Source organism: Numida meleagris, chromosome Z, assembly GCF_002078875.1.
Source record: "Numida meleagris isolate 19003 breed g44 Domestic line chromosome Z, NumMel1.0, whole genome shotgun sequence".
NCBI lineage: Eukaryota > Metazoa > Chordata > Aves > Galliformes > Numididae > Numida > Numida meleagris.
The window spans coordinates 24,100,663-24,124,990 of NC_034438.1; the positions used below are offsets into that span (position 1 = coordinate 24,100,663).

Consider the following 24,328-nt stretch of genomic DNA (forward strand, 5'->3'; position numbering starts at 1 on the left):
CAAAGCCCCAGTAGCTTGGCAGCTGGCTGGTTTCCAAGGAGAGTTGTGTGTGAGGAAAAGTAGGGGCTGCTCAGCCCGGTCTCTTGTGCACACTAACATGAGCTGGCCTCCTTCCACACACTTTTCTTCCAGACCATCCTCCAGCTGCAGTCTACCACTGCTTTGTGATCTTTTCATAGGCTGAGAGTAAGGAAAAGGTATGTACTGGAATAGTAAAACAGCAATGCAGTGAGCACCTTTGCCCCAGTTTAAAAACTCATGGGTAGGAACAGACTTCCACAATTGCTCATTTCCTTGTAATTCCACTAGGTAGAAAATGGCTGTGATGGAACCAGAACTTTTGGAAAACTCATCTTCAGTATATCTCAGCAATGTTTTTCCTGGATCAGGCAGATTTGACCTATCAGCCTGTTTACATAGATAACATAAAATGATAAGCTTTCTATCTGGTCTGTTGCAAAAAATATCCCAACAATTTGGCTACCAGTGTATTTTGAATTAGGGTTCCATACAGTTATTATTGCACATGTAAGGTTATTAAAAAAGAAAAACATGGAAAAAATTACTACAATCCCTTATCTAGCAGAAACTATTAAAAACAAACACTAGCTACTAATACACGTACCCTAGAATAAATACCAGTAACATAGTTCTAATCATTCCTAGTAATGATAATTTATCTTTCTTCTATTAATACCAGTGGGTTTTCCAATTATTTTTCTTTACTGCTTTTTAAGAAAATGTTTGTGTCTGCTACATTTGGGAATGCCAACAGAACAACTATTTCTAAAGGATATTTATTAGAACTATACTATAGTATATGGTTGATTAAATAGTTCATGCAGAAAGAGATACCCTGAGGTAATAAAACCAGTATTGTTTACTATTAAAACTTAGTGTTTTGGATTCATGAGTAGCCTAGTGTAGTTGTTTTGATATAACAACTATGGATATTAATTTATTCTATAAAGAGACACATGTTCTTTAAAATGGAAATGAAAACATATTCAAGCAGTCTACAGTTGCCCTCCCTAAAAGGACAATGAGAACGTCAGCTACATCAGTGCTGAAAAACTCAGACTTGCCAGCAAGTCACACAGCATTTAAAAACTTCTGGAAATGTTTCTCACTATATTTGAAACTTCCATTGAAACTTCCAGTGATAAGAGACGAGACACTCTGTTATTTGGCAGAAAACTGGGAAGTTTTACATTTTTTTTTTCAAAAGGAAAAACAGGGAAAATATCCCAGCCTATTTGGGGTATTTTCCTGATTAGGTAGTTTTTGATGTGAAAGACATACCAAATAGCTAAAAAATCTTCTTTTTTTCTCACCGTTCTTAAGACAAACTATGATTTCTGTCCATCCATAATATCACTATTGCTGTAAAGCTCAAACTTAACCATTTGTCTTTACTGTACCTGATGGTAGCAAGGTTAAAGGAGATGTATCTTTACATACCTTCTGTCTGTAGGATACAGCTCTACAGTAATGACATCAAGAGAGTTCCAGGCTGAGATCGTGAGGCCATTGTACAGGCACAGCATACCTATCATCATGGATTCACTGGTCCCAAACCACAGGAAAAAACAGCTTATGCCAGAGAGAACCATGGAGCCACCTATATGCAAGATGGAAAAAAATGAATTTGAAGTGGAAATGTATAAACTTGTGTTAAAAACTAAAGAAATATCCTTTAAAAAGAGAAAATGTTATTTTGTGAGAAAGTCTTTGGGTTTGGGGATTTTTCCTGTTATAAAGTGAATTCCATACCTAGCATTGTTAAACGTCCAATTCTATCCATCAGAAGAGCAGACACAATGTTCCCCGGTAACACTGCCAAAGTACCCAGAAAATTAACAAAATAAATCCAGTAGGCACTATAGTCATCATCAAAGGAAATCTGGCATCCTGTCCTGATGTGAAAAAATGTGCAATTTATAAAATCACTGTCAACGAATTTATACTGCTCGAGATCTGTGGAAAGAAGAAAAAAAGTTTTTAGCTAACAGTTGCCTCCATGTGCAGCTTTTGATTAAAAACATTGCGAGTTTAGACAACCTTCATGATAACTAGGAGATTTTACTGCTTCATAAAATGGCACTAGCTACCACTGTTAATTCTGATAGCCTTTTATCTTAATAGAAAAATATGCAAAGGTCATAAAGAGGTCAACTGAGACCCCAAATTAGGTCAATTATATCAACATATTTCAATCCTGTTTGGACTGTATTTGGTTTGGGCCTCTCTTAACAGGCTAGTCTTACATAGAAAGCACTGGATTTCTGCAGGTGCTTATCAGTCATCATTGCCATTGTTCCACAGTCTTGCTCAGTATCAGAACCGTGACTTCCTCACCTTTCAGAGAGAACCTTTCAGATAAGACAGCTGATCATGCTTAGTTTGAGTTCTCTTAAAAGGAAATGTTCATACAGAATTCAGATTAAACTTGTTTTCATTTCTGAGAGGACTGCTTGGTTTTCAGCTCGATTCTAGTCTGAAAAAAATGTACTAAAAATGTATCTGACAAAGTGATGCTATTAGTTCTTCATTTATCAAACTGTTTCACTAATTGTGAGCTCTGCAATCTAATTGTATGTTCAGACTGTTTAAATATTTCTAATTAAAGCACAAATAATCACAGATATTTCTGACTTCCATTTTTTAATAGTTCTACATCTAACTAATTATTTTGAAAGCTATCAGTCAGAACCTGTTAGGATCTGATATCAGATTGGCACTACTCCATCATGACACTGGTGACATTCTCATGCATTTTTGAATGAGAATGCAGATGTATTACTACATGCAGTGGTTCAGGCCATTCTTTTTCAAATAACATTTCAGAGGTTTCTCCTTATGTTTCCTCCTTTATTTCTTCTCCCCCTGTCAGCCTTAAAATCCTTATTCAAGAGTACATTTCTTCCAGATGAAGAAAGCTGAGTGTTGCTTGTCCTGAAGTCTAACTCTGTTGCTAATATGATTACAGGAGTTACAGAAAAGCATTAAAATTGCTATCTATCTCTGAACACAAGCTTACTTGGCAAGATTCTGCTTTTACTTATAATGTACAAAAAAAAAAAAAACCAAAACCACAAAAAAAAACCCCACCATCACCAACAACAAAAAACAAGTCCTCTGCTTAAAATGTGAAAACACATATTCATAATTTTGGTAGAATATATAGAGATATATGGAGATTGGAAATGATTAAAGATGAGATAGCATGAATCCTGAACTCGCTCTCACATGCTACAGCGGGCAGAATAGAGTAGTCTTTCATAAGTCCTTCTAGGCCAGAATAAAATACACCTGATTAAAGCAACCAGCTTCTCATCTTCAGATTGGATATCTTTAGGAATGACGAAAATCAAAGAAAATTTTATTATCTGAGTCAATATTAGGCCTGCAGTATTTCAAATGGAGGCATAACCCTTTCTATTCTGGTATTATGTTAGTGAGGCCTGTTGATTTTATACCTTCGTATTCTCGTATGCCTTATCAGAAATTCAGAATTTACAATCACATCATAACAATTAAATGAGAATATGCAGATGAACAATGCAGGTTTTTCATGTAATACCTGTGTTGTAGAAGGTGGTATTTACGAAAGTGCAGTTCCTGAAGTATGTATTCAGAGAAGTTATGTCTTCAAACACACAATTCTTAAAAAGTGAATCTTCAAAGGTTACCGATTTAAACTTCATCATGACAAACCTGTCCAGTACAAATAATTGGTATCAGTTTCCTTGGTATCAGTTTCCTTTCTCAGTTTAGAAACAGCAACGGGTCAAGTTGTGGCAGTTACACAGATTGAACAGGTACCTTGCTAAAAAATCTCAACTCCAGAAAGAGTGATTACTTAATGACACTCCGGAGTTGTAATAAATGATTAGCTGACTCTTTCAGAAAAAAGCACTAATAAAGCACATAGCTGCACATAGCTGCTGGCTGTAACAAGTGAAAGTATTTCTATAAGAATATTTCGGTTATGCCATGATATCTGTGGAACAGCCTTGTAAAAGGACCAGTACTTGTAATTTAACATCACAGTCATAAATTGGGATCTGAAGCACCAGAAACCCAATCTCTTGGAACAAACAAGCACCTGCTGTTACCAAAGAGCTGGAAAGGAAGAATTTTTGAAAGACTCTTTATTTCTCCACATAAATATACTGAACACTGTGTGAGGCTCAAATCCAAAATACACCGGTTCAAGATTTTAAAAATGGTTTTACAAACTGGTTTACCATTATCAGAATAATTATATTGGCAATTAATACAACTAGATATCTAGCTGAAAGGACAGGTTTCCTAGCTCTGTGAATACAATTGCAATTATTTTCAGCATAAGATGTGCACAATTGTATTGCCAGTAGCTTTTTCTATTTCTGAATATCCTTCTCCTGCTGACCTTTATTTAACTCTTTGGTCTTTGATCATGACTTTCAATCAACTTATCAGTAGATAAAGTTAAGGACAAAGAATCTTACTAGCAGTTACTTCCTACCTAAGCTTTATTAGGCTTAAAACAGTACTGTAAGACTTTTCCACTGTACTCTTAATACTAATACTATGGTAACAAAATAATAATAAAAAATGACAGATGTGGTAAAAAAAAAAAAAGCAGCATTTTTCTAACATACTTCACTGGGGTGAAGTAAGGATCTGGAAAAAAATGCAATTAAGGGAGCACAATTTTGCTGGCAGACTTCATTCAAAGTGGCAACACTTCAGAAAACAATGCTTTAACTGTTGCATAAGAACTGTTAAAATAGCAAACCCTTTCAAACACAGATCTGATTCTATTCTAATTAAACCTGGTGTCATTAGCTAAGTATTTGTCTTACTACAAATCTAATGGTAGGAACAACAGCACAGAAAGTATGTTACCTTTTAAATAGAAGGAATTACACTCTCATCACTGATGTTTTTGGAATTGCATATTTATGAGAAGGTATAGCAAAAACTAATAATTGTCAGAGAAGAAGAATTACTAGATAATGAATTCTCCTTCTGTATTGGTCAGAAAAGCAGTGTCCTCAGCCTATTAGTTTTACTTACTGTATCATTTCTCATTTCTGACACTGATTAAAATCAGGTTGGCATTCAATGTCAACTCATTATCATTTTCCATATAACACTTTCCATTTAAAAAATTAACAGAGGAGAACAAAATTATCAGAGGAGAACAAACAGCATTTAGCAATTAGATTAGTCAGATGTAATAGAAAAGACAGATTACATATCCTACAAGCTTCTGATGCACTTTAGACAGGAAATATGTTGTGACTATATTAAAAATGGAATCATGGTGATCTGAATTCAAACCCAGCAGAAATGTAATGAAGTAAAAAGTGAAGTATTGCTGTATCTTCCAGCTGAAGGAAACACCAAAATTAAGAATGACAGGAATATTGAAACATTTGCGGATAAAGAATTTCAAAAGAGTTCATCTTACTGCTCAGAATAGCTTGTAAATCTCAAATAACTGTAAGATGCCTATTGAATTTGCACACTTGAAAGTGCTTTTGAGTATATCAGTATGAGACTTAATGTTTTACAGTAATTTTTAGTTCAGATTAATAAGATCTTGGGTGATGGAGTACAAAACAACCAAAACTTACTGACTGTAAGTAGTTCTTTGCTTTTAGGAGAACAGATGTCTCTTGGAAAGAAATTTAACTGGGAAGTAAAAGCTAGTTTAAAAATGAAATAACTGCTCATTTTTGTCTGCAATGCATAAACTGTGTCAAAACTTGAGTTCTTATTAAAGAAGAAAAGCCCTGAATTAACAAAATTGTTATTTCTATTTACTTAGATATATCTTTTCATATGGAAATAATGATTGCTTATCACCATGTTATCCAGGAGACCACTCAAAAGGTTGTTCTCTTTATCTCTTAAGAGAAACCAGACACTTAAAACAGCTGTGTTTAATTTTCTTCTAAGTTACCTAGTATCTGTAAAAGTCTAGCTAGAGCCTTAATAAGTATACATTCAGTTAAAAAAACAAAAAAGACATTGCCAAAGTGTTGTCTCCCATTTTAGAGCTGTTCATGGTTTTGTTGCTTTGGATTAGTAATTCATTTATATTTTCCTGTGCTAAGATCTTATTCTCTCAATGTTTCACATTTTCACTGAAGCATCTTAAATTAATAAAGTAAAAAACAGCAATGTAAATGAAAGAATATCCTTCCCCCTCTCCCTGCGATGTTGTGACACATGCTGGGTCTGAAAACCTTTGAATCCCACTGTGGAACGAAAGATTGTTATTGTGAGCTTTTCGGTCCACTTTTCAGTCAGTTTTTCAGGAGAGCAGGGAAGCAGTGTTAGCATGAGGGAGCCAGCACATTCGTAAAGCGAGCAGGGCATACACAGGACTACTTCTCCTCATGCACCAATGTACTATTCAAGACAGAATCATGGTAAATTGTATGAGATTGAGAATAGAGACAAATTTCCATTAAAAAAAAAAACCAACAAAACGATCAATTATTAGTTGATAGGGGAAAATGTTATATTATTAGGACTTGCAAGAGTACATGCATTTATTTATTATTAAGACAACTATAAACCTGTCATTGATGTACTCTCCATTGCTGTGAATTTGATTTTCCAGTGTGAAGTTGAAGACGAAATTTGAAACCTCCTCACTGTGGAAAAGTTTCACTTTGGATGCATACGTATCTGACTGAAGGTGTTTAATGACATCAGGAAACCAGACAGATAAGCCATAGTAGCTGTGAAAAACAGAAAATACTCAGTTATGCCTTGGGGCCTGCTCCATTGGGGCCACAGTAGGGCTGCTCTCCCAGAGCTCTGATCTGCCATGGTCCCCACATCTTGACCTTTCCCTGTTGTCATCCCTGTCCCTGTCCCCATATTGGTTTCTGTCCCAAAGGATGGTGTCACCATTTGTCCTGCTTCTTGCTGGGGAGGTGAGACAGGCTCAGATGCTGCCCTGAGAAAGCCTGGGAAGTCCTATGGGCATCCAGACATGAAGAATAAAGTTCTTCATAGACTGAAGACCATGGGAGCTGCAAAGATGAATCTTTTTCTAGTTTTCGCTTTAAATTTAGCTTTTAGATACAAACAGGCAGACTAACAGCTTCTACACAGTTTATAAATTAAGCCTAACCCAAAGACTCCCTGACAACTAACCTGAAGAATATGAACTTACTTTCAAGCTAGGGCATCAGGTTCATGATTTCACAATGCTGAGACAGTCTCAGCTCTCCTGTGCTTGTTGACTGCCTGCATAAAAATACTGAATACTAAGATGCCAGTGTTCTAAGACAGACATTCTCCGAGACAGGTTTATTACCTGTCTCGGTAATAGACTACATAAGAACATTTTTGGTAAAGTTACTGAATAAAACCTTTCCAAACAAAAATAGTAATCTGAATGACAGAGATTTGCACGCAGATGATTGTTCTGTCTGTCTGTCATGTCCATAAACAGTGTTTCAGGATCTCAACCACTCTTACCCAAAAGACAAGGTGAACCACACAATTGTAAGTTTGATCGTATTATCCTTTACCGGGTAGTTGAAGCATCTCATGAAAGTCAACCAAATCTGAAAAGTGATAGGAAATACATTCATTTTAAATTGTATTTTGAGTAATTTTGTTAAATAGTACAAGGTTTTTGATTCTGATTTGCTTGCTTCCTCAAGGAATCAGAGAGAGCAGGTGATCTTGTTGATAGAGAACTGATAGCTGTACTTCTGTTACAACTCTGGCTATTACCAGGCTGTGTACGTTCTATGCCTTTCTGGTTTCTTTTCACTCTGTCCATTAATTCAGTTGTTCTCTGACTATGTAGAACTTAACTATCCTCTAGGTAGCTTCATTCACAATCTCAAATAAACCAGCTGAAGTCTGTCTCGGAAATGTTTCCTTCTCACTTCTTAGCTTTAAGTTTAGAGAAACTATATTCAATAATTCATCAGGGACTCAGTTGGGGTATGATCTGTCATAACCTACCACATATAGAAATTGGTATTTTAACCATTTGAGGAAAACCTAGGACTACCACCAGGCCAGAAACATTAAAATAGAGCTGACTGATAATGGTGTTTTCCTCTTCCTCTCCCAGGAATGTCTTCCTTTTGAAGACAAGAGGCAGTTCATCTTAGGAATTTTAGTGTATATAATGCACCAGGGAAGACATTCAAGACCCAGGGGCTAGTGCAATGAAATAACAAGGATGTGAAACAGTCAAGCTGCAATTCTTTTAAAGCCGCTTTGGGAAAAAAACAAAAAAAGCCAAAATATGACATTTCTGTATAGAACTACTAAAATTCGAAACAAATAAGTTTAGAAGTAGACACTTTCCATTTTGTTTTGTGTTGTTTTTCACAAGGAAATGTCATTTTTCCAAGCAAAGCAGTTTTGATTTGAAATACATGACAAAACTTACTTTACAGTGCTTCACTGTAGCTCTAGAGAGCTTTAAGATGCCAGATTTTAACACCTGTGAAAAACTCTTTTTAACATTTTCAATGATGTGGATTTTTTTTTTTAAATTAATGAGTACTCACTCAACTTTCATTTCAAGGCTTGACCGTACTGCATAATTTTGATTTTACCAGAAAAAAGTGGAGCACAATCTCAGTGGATATGTATTAATCTTTTAAAATTATCTCTAATGTAGTTTTCTTGTAAAATATTTGACACATATTAAAAATATATGCATATTCAATTCTGTATAAGGCCTTACTGACATCCATTTACACAAGTTATTCACGACTTCACCATTTGTATGTAAAGATTGTTAATCTCATCATGTATCACCTCTTCACACACATGGACATTAATATGTATTTTCAGTACAAATTATATTGTGGAGATTCAGCATACGTCAGCCATCACTTCTGTAAAGGCCAATGCAACATTTTTCTCCTCACAAGTTACAGCCAACACCTGTGATTCATCTATGCCTTTTCTGGCCCAGGAAACTAGAATCTTACACAGGTTACTGACTCTTCTACTTGCGTGGAAAATGTAGAACTGCAGTTATTGCAAGCATCAGTTCAATAAATTTATTGCATTTCTGAATACTTTAAAAAGGTAATTGCATAACAAATAGAGATGTTGTTACTTACACCATATAGCTCTGTGCGAATTCTAACAAAACACCTCCTGTACCAAGTTCCTGTATCACTTTCTATTTCTATGAGCTCATCTATCTGCTTTGGAGTTTTAATTCTGTTAACCTAGAAATAGAAACAGAACAGCAAATATTTGCATTTTCTTGAAGCACTGAACTGAATATCAAGTAGTATTAGACTTTAATAAATCCCATAAACTAAAAATGCTCAGGTATTAAACCAGTGTCTAGATGACGAATGTTTTAGAAATATGAAAGAACATGCACACTTTACTAACAAAGCTCATTATGGAGACAACTGTATTTGAAAAGCTCTAGTTTCAAACCATGCAGGAAATCCTTTTCCTTTGATTGAAACAACATGTTACTGTGGGGTTTTGCTCAAGGTTTGCTGTACTTAAATGCCAAGAAGGATAAAACATTATTTAAACCTTCAACTAAGCATGTCCAGAGTCTGCTGTTAAGTTTTTTCTGATTTGCCATTAACACATAACTGAAGGTGTATTGATTAATTATACAGTAATGACTGCAGAAGCATTTGAAATGTCAAGAATTAATAGTTGAATAGCATTTTTCTTTTGTTCTTATTTCCTGTAGCAGCAGACAGGGAACTCTCTTTGTCTTTTGGATGTAGGCTTTAATTATCCTACTTTAAGGAGGAGAGAAAAAATTATATTAAATGGGCTGGAACTGTGCATGTTATTGCTGTTATGAGCAATTACCTCCTACATCTAAATTGAAATAAGATAAACAAACATAAAGGAAAAATACAGAAACACCAGTGACAGAGAGCGTCATGCTGTCTACAATGCTAATTTTCTCTTGCATAGCAAAGTGTAGGAGAATAAAAATTTGTTACATGGTCTTAGCTCCTTCTTGTCCTAATGAATATACCACTGCATAGTCTTAACTTCCTCTGTCATCCCAGAAATTGCAAAATACAGTGTATTCATCCACAGTTTATTTAAAATGATGATTACTAGAAAGAGGATAGAAAGAAAATAAGTAAAATGGGGAAAGTGACAGACATATGAGAACAGAAGGAGAAACAGACAGGGTATTCAACATCTGGCTGCTGTTTCTCACAGCAGAAATAGATCCTGTTTCTTCTTAACAAAATGAAGACCCCACCCACAGATGTATCACAGTGGACTACAGGGAATCAAGGAATAGTGGTATTAATGGTAAGGTTCTAGTCTTCAGCCTACTGCTTTTACAGATGTACTCTGTTCAAGAAGGACCAGCAGCCTCACGCCATTAACAGAAACAAACCAAAACCCACTAGGTGGTTTTACCTGTAACCACCTTCATTTCTGAAAGAAAAAGCTCACTGTCTTGCTAAATTATTATATCAAAAACCTGTAACCTTCTCATCGTGCCTTTTCCAACAGCAATAATTCTGTCTCTATCATTTATTTGATTTCAGATTTTTTCTTAAAGTGTTGTTATGAAATATTTTATGCAAAAGACTAGGTTGAGATTTAGAGTTGAGTCCTCCAATATTATCAAAAACCTTGTACCTACAGACATCCTCAAACATTTTCATGCTACATCTCGGAGTGGAAAGAGCATTTTGAAATACACTCTCTGAGCAAGCATACCTCATGAGCAAGCAGCTGAGCTGCAGCCTTTTCACTGTCCAGGCCACCTGATTTGTTTGAACCAGTAAAAGCTGGGGGAATTAGGTATGTCCAGGACCACTACATGTGATTAGGAACAAAAAGCCCATGGCCTTGATGGTCCTTTAACACAAAAAAAGCTCCTACAGAATCTGGACAATGGTCCATCTGGACCATGCAAATTTAGCTGTCAGTAAATGAGGGATGAAGAATGGGGGGGGGGAAAAAAGGAGAGTGTGAATACCTTTATTTATTTGAATGAAAAGAAACCTATTTTTATTTAATTTGAATGAAAAGAGAACCTCTGTTCAATAGCAATGTGTAGAAATACACGTTTAAAATTCTGCAGAATTTTCCTGAAAAGGAAAAGGTTAACAGGAAAATAAAAAGATTTGTAACACACAGCAGTGAAAGAGTGGAGAGAATTTTGGTTTTAGAGGTAGAACTTTTATTTGTTCATTTATTTGTTTGGTTTTACTTCAACCTTTAAACCCATTATCTAAGTAATGTCTATTTTATGGACCCAGGAAGGAATTTAAGCATCTATATGAATGTTCAACAACTTATATGAACTCTGTTTCATTTCAGAATACATTTTTGAAAGTATTATGAGCTACCATTTCCACAAGTTCCACAATTTATCATTAGATCACACCTAACTTGGAATTTCTAGCTCTTAAACCAACTGCTCATCAATTGATGCATTTCTATTCCAAGGGTTTGAAGGTAAATTCCTCAATAAAATCAGTAACAAGAATAAACAAGAGTTGTGGAAAAAAAGAAAAATCTTCTAGAAAAAGATGATATCAATATGATTTAGGAAAACATGTCAAACAAAAGCACCCTAAAACTATAGTAATATTAAAGTTACACCAGCTGTTGGAGTAGAAAGCATACTATCAAAGTTATTCTGCCTGGTGTAACTAGTATCAGAAAGCAGAGGAAAATGCTAATACTTAAGTTATAACGTTATACGGTGATACTGACCTAAATAGGATGAAGCTATGGAGCTCGGGAGAGCTAGGTGAATAATTTACCAAGACAAAATGTCACAATAGTCAGTTCTGACTTAAATCAAAGAGAGAAAGGGAAAGAGAGAGACAGACTAAAAGGATGTCTGAAGTTCTCTGCGCTGCGGGCTTAATACGATAAAGAGCTAATGTTGTCCAGTGAGGAGACAATGATGCGTTTTCTAATCATATTACCACATATATACCACAAGCCTACATTAGGCGGTGTAGGGACTTCTGTCAGTGTGTAACCCTGACATACATTGCACTGTTTCTAATCAGCTCCTTGTTATTGTGTTTTCTCAGTGGTCAAGGCAGAAACTGGCAAAAATCCCACACAGTGGTGTCCTACCTTATTCATGGCTGACAAATAAATAAAAGTAGCTATAAATTAACTGCTGAGTTTAATGTGGTTTGATGTTAACCTTGAACAAACATAGAGACAATAATTTCTTAGATCAAAACAAGCCTATGTTTTGTTTTCTTCTCCATAGCTGCATTAGGATATGAAAACATCAAAGTTATGCGATAGTATAGCTGATCATTTCTCACATTTTCTGTCCCAGCATATTTCTGTCTTTTTCCCTGTGCCTAAACTAATACTCTGAGTGGATAGGATTTAAGCTATGGCTGACAGACTCTGCAATGAATCAGTGAATAGTCATGCTGGCAGAAGAAATACAAAAGGTGACTTGAGAGCGGGAATACCTTTAAAAGTAGCTCAGATCAGCATAAGTCAAATGTGAAATTACACCCTAAGTGTACTATGTGAGTAAAGACAAATAAAATAAAATAATGCTACATTGGATAGTATTAGGGCTAGGACACTGGTCCACCAGTAAGTGTAGCTCTAGCTTGATAGATATGCTAGCCAGCCTTCCTTCAGGCTGAATTCTTGAGCTTCCTTGTGGAAAAAATTAAATGCAGGCTACAGAAACCATATCCAAGGCAATAAGTTGCAAGTATCAGTGGAGTAAAATTATATGGTCAGATGGTCACTCCTCAGACTGCCTGCAAAAGCAGAACCTATAAGAGGATTTCTTAATTGAGTTATATGTGCATTAATGCAAGAAGAAAGCTTCTGGAAGAGGAATAAAATTTCACACATGGCTATGAGAGGGAGCAGAGTACCAGCAGTCCCATGGCACAACACTAGCTGGTAAGGTAGGCTGGTTTTCAATGCAAGAAAAGGCCTTTCTCTGTTTAGTTCTACTGTACTCAGAGAGAAAGAGTAAAAAAAAAGAAAAAGAAAAGAAAAAAAAGTGTATATTCTTCATAAATAAGGAAGAGGGCATAAAAAGGACCCACAGCTGAGTAATTTCTCCTCCACATAGAAACAACCCATCAATATGTTGAATTTGGCTTAATCATTAGGTCTCCAAGTAAAAAAATAAAAAGACGATTTTGCAGGATATTTTGAGAAAATCGAATATCTTTAAAAACAGTATCTCAAAATAATGACAATAAATTTTTAAAAAATATTATTTTAGCTGGTAAAAATGAAAAAAAATTCAAAATCTCAGAAGTCAAAATATTAGCTAACTTAGACTTCCACATTTGTCTACTGTTATTATTAAACATATTAAAAATTACAACTGGAGACTATTTATTATCCCCATGAAAGAGAGAAAACTATCAAACTATGAGTTCAAATGCTCAAGAATATGCTGGCCAAAGGCTGAGATCTTAAAATCTGCTGAATGTATAACAATTTCATAGGAATTCAATTCCTATTCTTACATATTTACAGTGCAAATTATTTGTTTTGCAATGCAGAGTAATAATATTGATTGCTTAAGCACTCAAGATCTCAGTAGTCAGCAAGCTGCTTGATATGCAGGGTGGTGAACATTTAAGCATAATAATACTCACTGTGAAGACTTTCTCAGGCTGACCACGAGCTCGCATGTTTGTGTCATGAATTTGCTTGAGTATCATCCAAGCTTCATCATGTTTTCCAATCTAAACATTGGATGAAAGCATTTAAACAAAACATATATTCAGATAGCCACTAAACAATCTTAATGCCTATTATACAAATGTTATAATGTAAATGGAATCAGAGAATGAGAAAATCACAGAATCATGGAATAGTAGGGGTTGGAAAAGGTCTCTGGAGATCATCTGGTAAAATCTCCTGCCAAATCAGGTTCCATATAGTAGGTTGAGCAGGAAAGGGTCCAGGTGGGTTTTGAGTATCTCCAGAGAAGGAGACTCCACAACCTCTCTGGGCAACCTGTTTCAGTGCTCTGTCACCCCTCAAAGAAGCTGTTGCTCATATTCAAAGGGAAATTCCCATTCTCCAGTTTGTGCCCATTGTCCTTTGTCCTGTTGCTGGGGACTGCTGAAAAAAGTGTGGCCCCATCCACTTGATACCCGTCCTGTAGGTATTTATAAGCATTTATAAGATTCCCCCTCAGCTTCCTCCAGGCTGAACACTCCCAGCTCTCTCAGCCTCACCACAGAAGGGAGATGCTCTAGGCCCCTCATCACTTTTGTGGCCCTTAGCTGGACTCTATCCAGTAGTTCCCTCTCTTTCTTGAACTGGGGAGCCCAGAATTGGAAACAGCACTCCAGATGTGACCTCACCAGAGCAGTGTAGAAGGGCAGGATCACTTGCCTTGACTTTCTGGCCTCTCTTTTTAATGCATCCTGAGATACCACAATACCATTGGCCTTCTTGGACACAAAGACACACTGCACCCAATTCCTCCTCTGCAGTGCTCCTTTCCAGCAGGTCAGCTCCTAATCTGTACTCATGTGTATGGTTATTCCTCCCCAGGTATAGAACTCTACATTTGCCATTGTTGTACTTAATAAGGTTCCTCTCCACCCAACTCTCCAGCCTGCCCAGATCTCACTGACTGGCAGCAGAGCCTTCTGGTGTGTCAGCCACTCCTCATTTCTTTGCATCATCAGCAAACTTGCTGTGGGTGCACACTACCCCTTCATCCATGTCACTGATAAGATGTTACACAAGACCAGAGCCAGTACCAACCCCTGAGGAACACTGCTAGCTACAGGCCTTCAACTAGACAGTGTGCCACTAATCACATTCCTCTGAGCCCTGCCAGTCAAGCAGTTTTCAGTCCATCTCACTATCCACTTACCTGTCCCGCACTTTCTAAACTTATGTACAAGGATATTATGGAAGGCAGCGTTAAAAGCCTTGCTGAAGTCAAGGTAAACAACATCCACTGCTCTCCTTGAAGGAAGAGCCACTCGTGACTTCATAGAAAGCTATCAGATTGGTCAAGCATGATTTTCCCTTGGTGAATCCATGACAACTACTTCTGATAACATCCTTTTCTTCCACTTACTTGGAGGTGACACCCAGAAGAAGTTGTTCCAGCACTTTCCCAGGGAGAGAGGTGAGGCTGACTGGCCTGTAGCTTTCCAGCTCCTCCTTCTTGCCCTTTTTGAAGACTGGAGTGACACTGGCTTTCTTCCAGTCTTCAAGCACCTCTCTCATTCTCCATGAGCTATCATACGTGCTAGACAGTGGTTTGGTAAACAGCACTCAGCACTCATGGTTGCATCTCATTGAGGCCCATGGATTTGTGTGCATTGAGTTTGCCTAGACAATCTCTAACCAGATTCTCCTAGACCAAGGGGAATTCATCCTTTCCTCAGACTCTCCCTCTCATCTCCAGGGTTCTGAGATTCCTGCTAGGCAGTCTTAACAGTAAAGGCTGAAGCAAAGAAGGCACTCAGTAACTCAGCCTTCTCAGTGTCCTCCATTAGTGGGGCACCTCATTCAGCAGCAGGCCCATGTTTTCCCTAGTCTTCCTTTTGCTACTGATATAATTAAAGAGGCCTTTTTTGTTATCTTTGATGTTTCTTGCCAAATGTAAACACAGAAATAGTTTTGATTGAAACCCAAAAAACATGTTGAAAGTTGTACCTCCAACAAGAATCGTGGACTCTCTGGCATAAAGGTGAGGGCTACCACAGAAGAGACGCAGGGCAGTGCACAGACAATCACAAACACTCGCCAACTGTGAAACTGATAAGCGGATCCCATGCTGAAACTCCATCCTATGAAAGAAGAAATTCAAGAATATTCTTTTTTCACAAAAATAAATGATTTCACAAGTAATCTTACACTTTGAATTTCAATCTTTTGCATGTGAGCGTGGAAAATGTCCATACTATGCAGAATGAGAATGAGGAAGTCTACGTTAATTTTCTTGGCAAAACCTGTATGAAAGTAGTTACGGTACTGAAGAAGGGATACCATGATCATACATAAGACTTAATATACAGACATGTAGTCTTGCTTGAATTCTGGAAGAAGAGAGAATTAAAAACCTCTTAAAAACATTAAGAAGATATATTTTATTGATTTTTGTAACTGAACGTTGCATCAGTGTGTCTGTTAAATGAGAAACCTTAAAAAAATTATTCTCTTTCACTGTCAAAATTAAAACCTAAAGAGGTTTTAATTCAAATCTTCCTCTTCGAAGCTATTTTAAATGTTAATGAATATTGGGCACTGAATTCTCATAGGAAATCATTAGGAATCAATAAAAAAAGAAGAAATAGTAGAAATGTGTGAAAAGTATTCAAGAAACAATGCAGAAAAATCTACAGCAGTATGCTTTTAGGCTGCTAGAAACAGAAACTCTAAAACCAGAGTAAATTGTTCATAAAATTTATGCTCTTGGACCTTCTTCAAATTAGTATCTTGTAACTCAGCACTAATTCAGCACTGAAATACTGGCATACAGTTACACCTAATTTCTTTTTTTAAGTTATTTTCATTATTATTATTATTATTATTATTATTATTTGTGAATGTATTTCTGAATTAACGTCTCCATTCCTTGAGTTGTATGTATGATTGAGGTCACTGGTTCCTTTAGGTGTAGATGATCAGTATAGATGATCAGGAGTTTTTAGAGCTGCTTTTATTGGGGTACTTACTGTGCTACTTTATAAAAATGAATATTGTGGAAATAGTTGTAAAACCTTGCAAAACAAGATACAAGAAGTAAAATTTTAAGGTTTGCAACTGTATCCTTTTCAGTAGCTATTCTCTACAAAGAGTTAATTTCAACACTCTTACTGTCACACAATGTAATATAGTGCAACATATAAGACATTTTTTATCGCCTAATTTCTACTTCAATATTTTTCAAGAGCACTATACAATTCCTTCAACTCTGCTGAAAGTAAAACACCCTCCACCTCTTAACTGGATGTAAAGGAAAAAAATAATAAATTAGTATTTAAACTTCTACCTGACATCAACAAACTTAACACAGAAGCAAAGAATTTGTAATTATATAGAGAGTTTAAGAAAAAAAAGATGACATGAGAAAACATTTCCTCATCTGAAAAATAGATCTTGAAATATATTTGAGTGTGGACTACTAAGAGGAGGTAGAAGCTACTGTTATAATATACAGAGAAGAAAGTGAAAAGAAATACTACAAAAAACTCATGTGAAACTTCAGGGTTGTTAGTTCAGCTTTTTAAAAAAATATCCAATTGTATGAATTGGACTATTGAAATCATAGAATTTTAAGAAATCAAAAAATTTATCTTAAGAAAGATAAAAGTATGATTTAGGTAATTATCTTCAGACTGGCTTCAATACAGTAGAATATTTCAGGCAAAATATTGAAGGAAAGCTTATTAAAAGTAGAGTGGAAGATAAGAATAACAACAGTGATTGAAATGGCTACCAGAAGAAAATGGAATTCTGGCTAATGAAAGTCTTAATGCTAGATTTATCTGATATATCTCTTTGCTAACTGATTTTTTCTGGATGAAGTACACAGTAAATTAAACCTGACTGGATAACAGTAAACAACTGGTACAGCATAGTACCAAATGTCTTATTAAATATTTATTTAAATGAAGTATTAATTTGTAATGCATACAGTATATTTTGGAATTTAAAGATCTCATGTTCTGGATCATAAATTCATTGTTAGAAAAAGATCTGTTCTCTAATTAAAGTACTTGTACCCATGGTGTATCGTCACCCTTTATCAACAGCTCTATGAAACTGAGCTCTAGACTTGGGAACCTGTTTTTTTCTCATTCACTACAAATTTTCTGAGTTTCAGAAGTGTTATCAGCCCCAGAAGACAGAAGTAAGATCAGGGACAATATTGATGATGACCTTTGACTGCCATTTCACTTTTTTTGTAAGGAAGGTTCCAGATAGACATACTTTCCTCCTCCAAAGTTCCCTCCAACAAAAATAAGATGTCTAAAATTTCAAGTTAAATTTCATGTTAAATTTTATTCAAAAATAGAATGTCAAATGAAAAAATCAAGATTAAAACAAAAAGAAAACCAGAAAAAGGAGTAAAAAGTGTATTAAAAATTTTCTTTTACTGACATTTGAAAAATACCAACTTTCAACCCTGAGTATTTCATAGCTTAGATGATATGCTGATACTTTTTATCCATATTTGGAAAGGAAGGAAAAAAATAAAAGAAGGTTTAGAGTGAGTTGATAAGGCAATTAGAAATCATGTACTGGGGTGTGTATTTTGTACACTTTCTATTATAATCTTTAGAATTATATTAATTATATATGTTAAGCTATAATAAAAAACCCTCTGGTATAAAACTTGCAGAACTATTTCCTTTGGTTTCATTAATATTCAGTCAGACCAGTCAGGAAGCAGTGCAACTGCTAGACAGGAGACAACAGAAGTGGGGCTTTCATCTCTTAGAACAACACAGTAAAAATACTGTATCTTATCATTTAAACCACCTCACAATACTCTCAGACAGTACTATATTTACCCTGTCTGCTTTTTACCACTCTGGTTTATATTTTGAGAGATTTAACTTCCTTAATAGTATTTCCATGTTAAAAAAATTTAAGCTGGTTTTATACATGTTGTAGAACAACAGCAATATCTCTGTAGCCAGACAGACAGTAATAATTTATTTTAAGGTGTGATTTATTAGTGTAAGTGAGCCACATGGCCTTTAATTAAAAACAATAACTGCACCGTGCATGCTGCTATCATCTTCACCATTTGCGAAACATATTTTTACTCTTCAAAATGTCTGAGAGCCTGTTAAGTGAAATGCTCATCATAGTTTCTGTTGATCTTATTACATCTTTTTCTCTTTGTATGAGATGCTGCAGTTAATGTCATGATTTCTTGTGTCTGCAGAATTAATGATAACAGTGAATGTGAGAATTACAAGAATTGGTAGAAAAAGTGCTGCAATGCAGCTATCTTGAACCTGTCCTCCTACCTATTCCTCCACCACCTGGTAGAAGAGCAGAACAAACGTATTTTAAATGCAGAGCAAGTGCAGATTTATTCTTATGTTGACCATTCCATTATCTGGGGTCATGAGCTAATATGGAAAATGGAGCCATTAGAGTAATCCTGAATTCAGTTCTCAAAGTGGCTTTCGTAACCACTGTCTATGAGTCTTGAAATAAAAAGGAAGTGAGTTCTTGGCTCTAATTCAGTTTGCTTTCTCCTTCCCTGATTCAAGATAGAATAACAAAGATGGAGGAGCTCCACTCAGCTGCATTCAGAGCTCTGCACAGCAGCCCGGAGCTCAGCTTCACCTTTGCTCACTGGCTATGCTGTATTCCATGGCCATTAATCTTGAAAATAGTGCCAAGTTCCAATATTTTATGAACTGCTGAAACTCTTGGCCCAAATGCATCTTGGGAACTATTTACTGTAGAGCAATGTAAAATCTGCAGTGATAAAATATGAAGCCACTGCACCAGCCTTCTTGCTGAATATTGTGTTCTCACTGTACTGGTTACTGAAAGGGATCGAGTGAATCACAGACATGGCAATTACTGATTACAGAGCCACAGCAGCATGCAGCAGAGCAAAAGCAAAATGTACAAGCTGTACAAATTACAGTCACTGGTTCATGTGCAAAGTTGAATGTCAACAAAACCTTTCCCCTAACAGTATTTCATCTGCTTCATAATATTAATAATTAAAAGAATATTGTAAGTTCTTGCTCCAAAGGAAAGAAATATTTCTGTCATAGATTTTCTGAATAAACATAGAAATAAACCTGCCCATATTATGCTGAATTTTTTCAATTTACATTGCTAGTATTGTCTTCCAGGTCACATGTAGTCTTTTGCAGCAGTTAGGTGATGATGTACTGTACCTAATGAGAGCAGAATAGTGGTCACAGTCTACTTAACTTTCCAAAATGAGGACTGAAAGGGAACTTGATAGCTCAGCAAATCCTTAAAGGTTAATCCTTAAAGTGCAATGCGAGCAATGAAAAAAAGAAGTGTGCTTACAGACTGTATAAATACTGTCTAGAAAGGAGGTTTCTAAATGCCAGAGGAACAAAGTTGTAAAGCTTCTTCCAATTATACTTCTATGGGCAAAGAGAGCCTAAATGAACATAGCAATTTTACTGATTATTTCTGTTTTAACATACACTTATTGGCCACAACCATGTCATATAGCCCCAATTTTAATATTTTTAAAATTTGAAACATTTCCAATAGATGTGTGATTGATCTGAAGTGCCACTTGGCGGCACTGTTACTGCACATAACACAGTAATCAATTAAAAATGCACAAATGCTTATTATGTTTGTTTGTTTATTTACTGAGCATTTTCAACATCTAAGCTAAATCAAACTTACAAGAAGACTGGAATTTCTACATTTGGCAGAACTGAAATACTCTTTTCGTTGAACTTACATTTAGTCTGTCCTGATACTGCTAAACTTAGTTATGAGTGACATCCAGAATTTGAACTCAAATATTTTAGTGGTACTGATTGGAAAAATGGCAAAATATTGCTGAAACTGAAAAAAAAGTGAGTTCATCTAAATGACATAGCTGATGAATCTTCTAGATGCTTTCACAGGCCTGAGTGAAATATACAGTCTCTAACAAAAGCAGAAATACTGTTTTCATAATTATTTAATTGTATTGATGTGAAATTCCAGCACCACAAAATAGAACTCTTGTCTTTCATGTGATTAGATTATTAATATCACACAGGAAATGCAGTGATATTTTTAGCCTCTATAGATAGATCTTCTCTAAACCACTGACTCAGCAGATAATTCTTGCAGAAGAATTCAGGAAATAAAATAACCAAAGTGTGTCAGGCCATGATTGAGTTACCTTGACAGAGCTGCATCTAAAAGACTATAATTCTCATTCACATCTGTCTGTCTCTCAAGCTAATGCTATTAGTCCCTTACAGACATATGGATCGACAGTTCAATGAAAGAAGAAAGTAATGTTGTTAAATGGATGTATTTTATCATATATTAAACCCAGACTTGGTCTGCTGACAGTTGAAACCTTGATTAAAAGGAACGAGGCGTGTTTTAAATACACATTCCTTCTTCCACAGAGCAGGCAGTTGTCAGCTCCTGACACTCATCATTTGGCTGCACTGGCATCTGCAGACCTGAGGTTATCAGGCCTCCAATCTCTTTAGTTACATTATCTGCCATTTAGATAAGCACTAGGTCAGCTGCAAGCAGTGCTGACCTCACCTAGAAAATCATCTGCTCTCTAATAACATCAGAAACAAGTTCTCTATCCAGTGCATGGTGCTGTAGGCCTCTAGCTTCAGAAGTTCTAAATAGTGATATCAGTAACTTCATTTTTAAATGATTTTAATACCTGTTCTAGTGCTGCTTAGTCTATTACTCTTCTCTGAGCAGAAAGTTAGTGTTTTCACACAAAAATGAGATACATGCCTAAAGTTCACTGAAGTTTAGTTGTGATATGTCAGCCTTTCACTTAAAATCACATAAATAGTCTGTGCAGAATCTAGAACTATGAACAGAATATGTTTCTGTTTCCTTGCCATGGAAATGCAAACATAGCTGTGATAAGCTTGATACAAAACCCATAAAAATAGTTCTTATTAGAATACATAACAATGCCGGGATGGGGTCAGGTGGATGGGAAGAGAAGAAAGGTCAGGGGGAAGTTGCTAAGTCATTGGGAATGCAGACTGCAATAATCCCTTGGCCCAGGTGGATTAAGGTGCTGTGACTCACAAGAGCCAATACAGGCAAGAAATTCAACTCTGAAATGGCAGAGATGATGGCGGGATATGATGTTAAAGAGTTAAGTTACAACTCCTATTAAGGGAAATGCAGACATAGTGCAGATACCCAAAAGCCTGGGCATGCCATCTGTCTGATTTTGGCAGATGCTAAGGTGGCAAAAGATACTTAATCAGTGGTCCATTTATGATCAGGAGATGCAGAACCTCACTTGCCTTTCTATCCAGAGAAAAATGAAAAGATGCAGAGACTTGAAGTAGCCTGTTGTCTAATGACTGAAGCCTAATGGGAATGGAACGTCTGGATCTTGACATCAGCAAAATACGTTATTCCTATACTAGAAACTGGGCTAACTAAAAAAACTGCATAAGAGAAGAATGCTCATGTGCAGTTCATGTTTTATGAAGTTGTATGGGGCAGAAGGAAATTTATGCAAACCAGAGAGAAAGCACTTTCAAATTAAACTGATTATAAATTTTCTACATGTTCACTCTGTATTCTGCCCTTCACTAGGCTATTCAAAAGACTAATTAGTCTTTAGGCACAAGTGTAGAAGAGCTTTCACAAGAGGAAGCTTATGACATTTCCAGAATCAGCGTTGCATCTTCTGTACTTAATATATGACTGAGAAAAATCTGAAAACAAGAGGATGCTGGTACACTTTACAGACATGGAGAAACTACTTTTTTTGCTCAAATTAAGCAATGAGATTTTATATAAAACACAAATCAGTGCTAATTCTCTTAAAACATACACTAATTGCATATTTCTGAAATTTAAAATGAGAAATACTATCTTGCTATTGAAATTATTAAGCAAATATATATCTTCTAGGCTATAATGTGTGTGGTGTTACATGAACTCATACCCCTCATTCAGAGAAAAGAGCTTGAAAGTAATGGAAACTAATGTAGATTGACACAGGTCAAACTTTGCCCTCTGTTCAGACACAAAGCATGAAAAGAGCCGCGATGTGTCATCAAAAGCTGAAGTGCTGAATTTTCCTATAAATGGTTGCTTTTTGTCAAATTTCTGCATCTGAATTGGCTTTGGAAAAAGTTCTTTCAGTTAAAGATTTGATGTAGATCTACATACTTGTAAGGAGAGATAGTAAGACTCAAATGGTATCCTCTTCTAAGATTCTTTAATACATACTCTTAGCTTTTGCAGTCTTCTCAGTGTCCTGTTCAAACCATGGGGAAAGGAAAGGGAAGATAGCTACAGTGCTAACTCAGATCTGTGAATAGTAGGATTATTTGTCTTAGGCATATAGCCTAGAAACAAACTGTGAATTGCCCATTGTTGAAAACCACAGTAGCAGACAGCATCTGGAAAGAAAACTAAATTAAATAAAGATCTAAGAATTAGCTTAACAACCAGATAAAAAGTGAGCATAAAAATTATATTTTTTCCAGTATGAGTAAGATATATTCAGTGGTTTTGCTGAATTTACATTATAGAACCAAGCAGCATGAAGACTGAGAAACTGAAAAGGCTGTCAGAGAATCATCGAGTGGCTTGGGTTTGAAGAGACCTCAAGGATCAATAAAATCCAACTCCCCTGCCATAGGCAGGGTTGCCAAGCGCTAGATCAAGTACTAGATCAAATTGCCCAGGGCCCCATCCAGTCTGGCCTTAAACACCTCTAGGGATGGGGCATCCACAACCTCTCTGGGCAGCCTGTACCAGTGCCTTGCCACCCTCTCAGGGAAAAACTTCCCCCTGACATCTAATCTAAATCTCCCTTCCTTTAGTTTAAAACCGTTCTCCCTTGTCTTCTCACTGTCTATCCTTTTAAAAGGTTGATTTCCCTCCCGTATCGTCTAAATAGCCACATACTAAAAAAACCAAAAAACAACAACAAAAAACAACCAACATGAAAAAAACAACTAATAGAAAAAAAAAACCAAAACAAAACACAAAACAGAATTTTAGGCCAGCAAGGGTTAATATTATGCTGATACCATCAGAAATCTCATCACAAGCACTGTGGCACACAATTGATCTGGCTGCTTGGCTGACTGAGTTTGTGGCCCGAGAGATTTATGCACTCGTGTAATTCTGCAAAGTCTTTGCTCCAGTGTGGCTGTGTGCAGCTGCTCACTTACAGCACTTTACAACCCTCAGGACAGACAAAGAGGTAAAATCTGCTAGAGACAACTCTGAGAACAGCCTTGGCAATCTCAGCATTGAATCACCCCTGTAACTTAGAGGCTTGTCTGTCTATGAAGAAAGGGCTCTGTCATGCTTTCCAGAGACCACAGATCAAGCAGATTGAACTGATGCTAAACGGAAGAGCAGGGAGAGCACATTTACAAGAAGCTGCTGTCGGAGCATAAGAATACTGTGGTCAGTATGCATCCTGAGCCCATGAAATCAAATGGTACTAGAAAGAGCTTTCAGATTTTATTTGTAGGGTCTCACTTTTGATTTCCTGTTGATTTCTACCTCTACATTTCTGCATTAGTGTTTTCCATTCCTTTATTTTACCACACCTACTTAGTATTGATAAATGGATCACGTATGAAATTCAATCCATATGTTTGGACAGTACTAGTGAGTACCAATAGTG

At 36.2% G+C, this 24,328-nt stretch overlaps 1 protein-coding gene across 1 annotated transcript in view; it reads right to left on the bottom strand.

Annotated features, from left to right (window-relative positions):
• Window positions 1–24,328, bottom strand: part of SV2C (synaptic vesicle glycoprotein 2C) — a 100,465-nt gene that overhangs the window by 8,126 nt on the left and 68,011 nt on the right. Inside the window, exons 5-12 of the mRNA XM_021381448.1 lie at window positions 15,649–15,782; window positions 13,617–13,706; window positions 9,111–9,221; window positions 7,492–7,580; window positions 6,579–6,743; window positions 3,584–3,717; window positions 1,774–1,977; window positions 1,462–1,621 (exon numbers count right to left, since the gene is read on the bottom strand). Of these exons, the coding sequence (XP_021237123.1) occupies window positions 1,462–1,621; window positions 1,774–1,977; window positions 3,584–3,717; window positions 6,579–6,743; window positions 7,492–7,580; window positions 9,111–9,221; window positions 13,617–13,706; window positions 15,649–15,782 (1,087 nt within the window). The remainder of the gene's footprint in view (window positions 1–1,461; window positions 1,622–1,773; window positions 1,978–3,583; window positions 3,718–6,578; window positions 6,744–7,491; window positions 7,581–9,110; window positions 9,222–13,616; window positions 13,707–15,648; window positions 15,783–24,328) is intronic.